The sequence below is a fragment of the Corvus brachyrhynchos genome, unplaced genomic scaffold (genome assembly GCF_000691975.1).
Source record: "Corvus brachyrhynchos isolate BGI_N302 unplaced genomic scaffold, ASM69197v1 scaffold5, whole genome shotgun sequence".
In the NCBI taxonomy this organism is placed as follows: Eukaryota; Metazoa; Chordata; class Aves; order Passeriformes; family Corvidae; genus Corvus; species Corvus brachyrhynchos.
In genome coordinates this window covers 5225264-5232514 of record NW_008238321.1, presented here as the reverse complement: position 1 = coordinate 5232514, position 7251 = coordinate 5225264, and the positions used below count along the sequence as shown (strand labels likewise).

The window sequence follows — 7251 nt, the reverse complement described above, 5'->3', positions numbered from 1 at the left end:
CCGTGACTAACCCTGCCAGGAGCAGAGCTTTGGTTTAGTTTCTAGCTTTAGTTTCCTTGGTTCTAGAGCCACATGGAAGAAAATGGATATTGCAATACTTTAGGCAAGGAGAGCAGATTTCTCCCCTGTCCTGGCTGCTCTGGGCACCACATTCCCATGTTCATCTTGAGAGAGCAGTGTGTGCTCAAGGAGAAAGCCATTGGCAGTGGCAGAGGAAGCTGTGCTGTGCCATTGGAGCCCTGGGATGGGGTGGGAAGTGCTAAAGCAGGAGCTGAGTGCTGCTCCTTTGTCTCAGTGTGTTGTGTTGGCCTGGGCTGAGGGAGGCAGAGCTGATTCCCGCTGCTGGCCTGTGTCTCATTAGCTTCAGCCTGACCCTCTGCAGTGCATTCCCTTTCCTAGCCAGGCCTCCCAGGCCTGGGGGCCCAGCAGGCAGTGCCCAAGTGACAGCCAGGCAGTTTCCTGCTCCGGGTGCTGACATCCTGCCCGGGGCTCCAGCTGCTGCCTTGTGTTTCCTGTTAGGTGTGGGATACCTGTACCACATACAAGTGCCAAAAGACCCTGGAGGGTCATGATGGAATTGTACTGGCTCTCTGCATCCAGGGGTGAGTGGGGAGGGACACCTGCCCCTGGGGAGAGTGGGGACAGCCCCTGGGGCTCCTGAGCATGCCCTCACAATTCCCATCCTCTGTCCTGCCTGTGCCTAGTTATGCATGAGAGGCTCATCTTGCCTCTTTACTCTGGAAAAATGGACAAAGAGCATGTCTCTCTGGTCTCCCCCATGTCCTGGTTTCCTCCCCTGGTCACCAGCGGGGTGCTTGGCTCCCTGCTCCAAGGGCCAGTCCAGCCTGGCCTCCCATGGGAGCTGGGCCTGCTCTGGGGTGTGTGTGTGCAGCCTTGGCCCAGCAAGGCCGTGGGGCTGCAGCTCCTGTCCCCCCCAGTGCCTGGGGACGAGCTGGGACCCTGCACATGGTGCTGTCCCTCGGTGACCCCGCTTTGTGTCCCGGTGTCATTGCAGGAACAAGCTGTACAGTGGCTCTGCTGACTGCACCATCATCGTGAGTACGGGGCGTCCATGCCTGCTCTGCAGCAGGGCCTGTGTCCCTCCTCTGCCAGTGCTGTGGGACTGATAACCCTCGTGGGCTCTATCCACTGCCTGCACTCCTGGCTTGGGTTTGGGGGTTTCCTGCGGGCTGGGTTTCCCACTCCCAGCTCCTGCCTGAGAGCAGGAGGCTGGTGCTCTGAGCTGGGCAGGGCGGTTGATCCTGATCAGCCAGGACAGTGGCTCAGACGAGTGACCTGTGCTGCCTGTTGTGTCATTCCCTGCCTCCAGAGGCAGAGGAAGGGCCTCAGCATGAGGGGCCTGCCCTGCCCTCATGGGTGCTCTGCTTTGGTGGGTTTGACAGTGCTGGACTTGATCTTAGAAGGCTTTTCCCACCTGAACCATTCCATGATTCTGTGATTCCTCTTTGCAGGTCTGGGATATTCAAAACCTGCAGAAGGTGAACACGATCCGAGCACACGACAATCCTGTTTGCACTTTGGTCTCCTCACACAACATGCTCTTCAGTGGCTCCCTTAAAGCCATCAAGGTACAGCTCAGGGGCTCCTCTGGGGCTGGTTGGGCACCAGGAGTACAAACTCTCAGGCAGAAGTGTCCAAAGAGGAAGAAAGTGGCATTTTGACCTGTGGGTGACCTTGTTGCTAAGCTCTCCTGAGCCACAGAGCAGCCAGCACTGCAGAGGTTTAGCCCATGCTCTCTGCTCAAGGCAAAGCTGTTCTCTGGCTGCAAAAACGCTGTATTTCTTCCAACTCTGTAAACCTGAGGCTGCAGCTGGAGCATCCTGGCAGTTCCTGAGCGTGTGTGTCCTCAGACCCCCAACAGACCTGCCCAGACCATTGGGAATTGTGCCTGGGCTCCAGAACGGGCTGGAGATTCAGGCTGCCTGTTTTGCAACCACCTCCAAAGGATCTTGAGTCTGCGTTCCCTACCTAAAACATGCAGAAATCAGGGAACAGCTTTTCAGGCTGCCCTTTAAAGCCTTGGCTGGATTCCCGTGGTTCTGCTTCCAGCTCCTGGTGAGACAGCTTATGGGCCTGTCCATCTGTAAGAGGACTGTGCTCTTTTCTTTATTTGGGGCCTGCAGTGGTTCAGCTCTGGATAGGGCTCAGGGCTGGAGCAGCCACACAGCACAAGGAGAATTTGGGGCCTTTTGAGTTTGTCATCCCTGGCCACTTCCTGCCAATGAGCCAAGCAGGCTCAGAGTGGGGGGAGTGAGATCTGCCAGTCCCTGCGTGCCAGGGGTGGGAGAGGAGCTTTGTGGGAGTGGAAGTGCAGGGCAGTTTCTTGCAGCTGTGGTTTAGGTTTTGCAGCCTGTGGCTCTGCTCGGGAAGGGTCTCTGCCAGCAATAATGCAGGCTCCAGGCTGGCTCCCTCAGAGAATGTGCCTACTCAGCAGTTCACTGGGTTTTGTCGGCAAGTCAGTGGGATCAGACAATTCCCATCAGGCAGGAGAGCTGGCACAAGGATCCCCACAGGAGCTGTGAGGGCCTCGGGCAGGGGTGGGCACTGCTGTCCATGTCCTCCCCAGCCCCAGTGAGATTCCTCTCCATGTGTGTGGTTTGTCCCTGCTTTCCACAGGTGTGGGATATTGTGGGTACTGAGCTCAAGCTGAAGAAGGAGCTGACAGGTCTCAACCACTGGGTGCGAGCACTGGTGGCTTCCCAGAACTATCTCTACAGTGGATCTTACCAGACCATCAAGGTGGGACCCTGGCACTGGTGACACCCTGAGCCACCTCTCCCTGTGCCTCTCTGTGCTCTGCATTGGGGCAGCAGAACCAGAGGCAGCTGCTGGGGTGTGAGAGCACTGCTGACACGTGGGATTTTCCTGTGCTGAATCCATCTCTGCAGGCTGGGCCTTGGGAGCTGCTGGGGAGGCTCACTGGGATAAAGTGGGGCCTCAGCCATGGCGCCTCGTGGCTGCCGCAGCCTTATCTGCGCTGACACTCCTGCTGATAACGGGGGAAGGTCACTGTCTGGCTGCAGAGTTACCATAAATCCGTGTGAGGGTTCCCAGTGCCCTCCCTCCTCTGTGCTGGCTCAGGTTTTGATGAATAGTTCACCTCTCAGCATCTGGTGGAAAATTGAAAGTTGCCCTTCTTAGTGTTAATGAATCCCTGTTAATTTGCTTGCATCGAGTTTTAGTGCTATCAAGGACTGGGCTGTGTGTGTACATGTGTGTGCAGTCACACACAAAGGGTGTGAAGTCTTCACAACCTTTCCAGCCTGGATATTCAAAGTTGGGCAGCTAAATAACACAGCAGGGATTTGCTCATCAGTGCTGAACATTCCCAGCTGGATAGATTTGTCCCTAAAGGTGTGATCTGGGCACACAGGGAGCCAGGCTGACTCTGTGTGTGGTAGAACGACTGGAAGGGATCTCCCCTCTGGAAAAGGGTCTCATCCTGCCTTTGCTCCGTCTCTCAGATCTGGGACATCCGGAACCTGGAGTGTGTGCATGTGCTGCAGACATCAGGAGGCAGCGTGTACTCCATCGCCGTGACCAACCACCACATCGTGTGCGGCACCTACGAGAACCTCATCCATGTAAGGCTCGGCTGAGATGGGCAGCTTGGCTTGGGAATGGGGGAGAGGGGTGTAGGGATGGGCACCTGGCTCTGTCTGTGCCCTCGGGCACAGCACCCACCTGGAGGAGTGCATGCAGGCGGAAACACCTCTCAGAGGGGAGCTCGGTGGCGTCAGCCCAGTGCAATCCCCAAGCCCAGCTCTGTCCCACAGGTCTGGGATATCGAGACTAAGGAGCAGGTCCGCACGCTGACCGGGCACGTGGGGACAGTCTACGCCCTCGCCGTCATCTCCACACCCGATCAAACCAAAGTCTTCAGCGCGTCCTACGACCGCTCGCTCAGGGTACGTGTGCGGGGCTGGGCGGCCGCACCCAGAGCCTGGGACAGCCCGGGGAGCCTCGAGGGAAGGGCGGGCGGGGATGCCCAGCCCTCCGTGTCACGGGGCCTCTGTGTGTCACCTCTGTCACCTGTGACACACAGCATCCCTGTCCCTCCCAGTGCTCTGGGCTGTGCTCGGCTCACGCTTCCCCATGTCCCTGCAGGTGTGGAGCATGGATAACATGATCTGCACCCAGACACTGCTGCGCCACCAGGGCAGTGTCACCGCCCTCGCCGTGTCCCGTGGCCGCCTCTTCTCCGGTGCCGTGGACAGCACTGTAAAGGTGGGTTTCCTCAGGCTGCTCCTGAATGGTTTGGGCTCATCCAGTGCTGGAATTAGGACATGAAATGAGTTAGGAGCTGTCTTCGAAGTGACAGAAGGGTGAAGCCAGGTGAGGGTTGAGCTCTGCTCCCAGGGAACAAGTGACAGGACAAGAGGACGTAACCTCAAGGTGTGCCAGCGGAGGTTTAGGTTGGACATGAAGAATGTCTTTATGGAAAAGGGTTGCTAAAGAAGGGGCTGTCCAGGGAGGTGGTGGGGTCCCCATCACTGGAGGTGTCCAGGAAATGACTGGACATGGCACTCAGTGCTGGGCTGGGTGACAAGGTGGGGATCAGACACAGGTTGGATTCGATGATCTTGGAGGTCATTTCCAACCTTAATGATTCTGGGATTCTATGAAACAAGGGGATAGTTCTCCATGGGTGGGAGTTTTCCCTCCTGACAGTGTTGTGGATGCTGGCAGCCCAAAGGGAAGCTCCATGGGGGATGAGGAGAAGCCCACAGGGCTGCTCAGGAGTCACTGCCCGCGGTGCCGTTGTCTGTCCACAGGTCTGGACGTGCTAATGAGAGCGTCACACGAGTCCTGCACACTGAAAGACCAAAAACTCTCCCCTCCATCGGCCTGTGGGTGACCACACCACTGAAACGACTGCTGCAGCTCCTCCTGCACCGACCACTGCCTGCTGCTGCTGCCCCTTGGCTGGCTCCCCCCAGGACCCCAGCTGGCGGCTCTCCGGACGGCTCTGCCCCACGGACACTCCAGGTGTTCCCTCAGATCTGCCCAGATGATTGGAAAAGAAGAAGTTGTTCCAATGCCAGTGCCCTTCTCTGCCTGTGTCCCCCCAGCTGGGGACACCCCCAGGCTGCGGCTGGGGCGACACTGAGCCTCGGGGCTTGGGGCCAGACACGTGCCCTTGGCCAGCGCCAGGACCGGATGGATCCGCGTGTCCCAGCGGTGACACCAGGAGGCTGGGCCTCTGTCTGTGGCAGGACTGAGCTTTAGGCCAAACCCTGGGTGGGCACCCAACCCCTTTCTGTCTCTAGTATTTAATTTTACTGCCAAGGCGCCGGGCTGATCCATCCGGGAAGAGGTGTTTCCTTGAGTAGCCAGGTACGATTTTTATGCCACAGCTAGTTCTCAAATCAAGTTTCACAAGCCCATTGTTCACCACCCTGTAATAATGGTCTCCACATTAAAGACAAAAAGCCTCCGTTGCATTTTTACTCACATTTTCTACTGTTTTTAAGATTGTAATATAGATTTGATTATTTCTTCATTGACAATAAAAGCAGAAAGAGTTGTTCCTGCCCAGTGTGAGTTATTGCAGGGAGCCAGCAGCCAGCACTGGCTTCTTGGGGTAAAAATTGGGGTGTAGGGCCCAGACACCTCAACTGGGACAGGTCCCAGCCAGGCCCCAGCACCCCACAGAGGCACCCAGGGGTGCCCTTGGACCGAGCGGCACAAACACCCGGCACAACACCGAACACCCGGCACACCACGAGGACTCAGGAGGGCTCGGGGACACAAACAGTGGTGGCAGCCCGGCAGGGGTTTTATTTTTTTTATTTTTGTTTAAATATTTGTTGCCAGACTTGGTATAGGAGCAAACGTCTTCACAGCACCACGAGCCATCTACAATTCAGAATAGGAAGAATAAAGACGAGTAGAGGTGAAATCTAAGCACAGAAGAGCAGGGAGCAGCACCAAGATGCAGAGCTGGACAGATGGGATACGATACAGAGTCCATAACTTAATCATAAAAAATATATATATGTATATATCCATCATGTAGAACTTTATGGATTTTTTTTTTTTTAGATACATATTTTTTTTTCTTTTCAACAGATATTTTCAGGCGGGTGATTTATTTATTTTTTTTTAATTATTTTTAAAGTCTTTTTTTGTGTTTTGTTGGTTTTTTTTTTTTTTAAAGAAATTTCAAAGTTGTGCCAAACACATCTGGATCAGCGACCACAACAGAAGAGACAGGGGAAAGAGGGCAGGGAGGGAGAGGGAAGGAGGGAGAGACCACTCTACGTCTCAAGAAAAGAAAGGAACAGCAACACTTTTGTTTGGAAACCACAAGCAAAAAATGCATTCATCAGGACTCAAGCGACTGAACCAGACTCCAACTCCAGTTTATACAGGAATATACAGCGGTGCATCCCGCAGGACACACGCGAGCACACGCACCCCGCGTGCACACCCACGCACACCCACACACACCCAGAGACCGACAACAAAAGCAATAAAAAGAAACAAAACCAAACCCTGAAGACACTCCAAAAGAAATGAAACACCTCCAGTGTAAGAATTAACAAAACCTCCATAAAACAAGGCACATCCTTTGAGTTCGTAACGGTGGAAAAAGAAAGACGCGACACTGAATCCCAATGGAAAACCTGACCAGAACCGCTCGCACGTACCTTCCACCCAGAGAAAAGGTAAATATTGTGCTACTCTTAGAATGAGTTTGCCACAAGACACACAGCTTAGTATAATCTAATAGTTTTTCTCAAGCTAAAATCCAGTTTTCTCTTGATTTCTTTTAAACTGCTTTATATATAATTGCTAATATTTTTAAATCTTTTAAATATATATTTGTTAAAGTTTATTTCTTTTTATTATTTTGGGGTTGGGGGAAATCTCCTTTATATCTTTTTTTATTTATTTTTTTCCCCTCCAATAAATTAATACTTTTTTTTATAGCTTATCACCGTCCTGTCCCTGGACAGGGAGGGGCCAGGCAGGGGCACGTCCTGCTGCCCCTGGGGCCACCGCCAGCCTTGCCCGCCCCCGCCAACGCCGACCGAGAAAGAAAACAAGGTTTAAAAATCAAAATTAAAAACGGAGCAAAGAAACCCAAGTGCATTTGCCCGCCCGGCCCCGCCACCAGCAAACGCCATCGGTGACACACGGCTGGCAGAGCCACCGCGCCGGGCAGGGCTTGTGCTACATTCGGGTCGCGGTGACCCACGGCGCCGGGGCTGGCAGGGCGCAGGC

The 7251-nt window shown here is 54.3% G+C and overlaps 2 protein-coding genes across 2 annotated transcripts in view; one reads left to right on the top strand and one right to left on the bottom strand.

The window, feature by feature from the left end:
- TRAF7 (TNF receptor associated factor 7) overlaps positions 1 to 5549 on the top strand; it is a 26581-nt gene extending 21032 nt beyond the window's left edge. Inside the window, exons 14-21 of the mRNA XM_008633407.2 lie at positions 520 to 602; positions 1016 to 1055; positions 1473 to 1589; positions 2638 to 2760; positions 3486 to 3605; positions 3798 to 3929; positions 4129 to 4248; positions 4797 to 5549. Of these exons, the coding sequence (XP_008631629.1) occupies positions 520 to 602; positions 1016 to 1055; positions 1473 to 1589; positions 2638 to 2760; positions 3486 to 3605; positions 3798 to 3929; positions 4129 to 4248; positions 4797 to 4811 (750 nt within the window). The 3' untranslated portion in view covers positions 4812 to 5549. The remainder of the gene's footprint in view (positions 1 to 519; positions 603 to 1015; positions 1056 to 1472; positions 1590 to 2637; positions 2761 to 3485; positions 3606 to 3797; positions 3930 to 4128; positions 4249 to 4796) is intronic.
- Positions 5550 to 6961: 1412 nt separating this feature from the next.
- Positions 6962 to 7251, bottom strand: part of CASKIN1 (CASK interacting protein 1) — a 16061-nt gene continuing 15771 nt past the window's right edge. The window contains exon 20 of the mRNA XM_017734266.1: positions 6962 to 6975. Within this exon, the coding sequence (XP_017589755.1) occupies positions 6962 to 6975 (14 nt within the window). The remainder of the gene's footprint in view (positions 6976 to 7251) is intronic.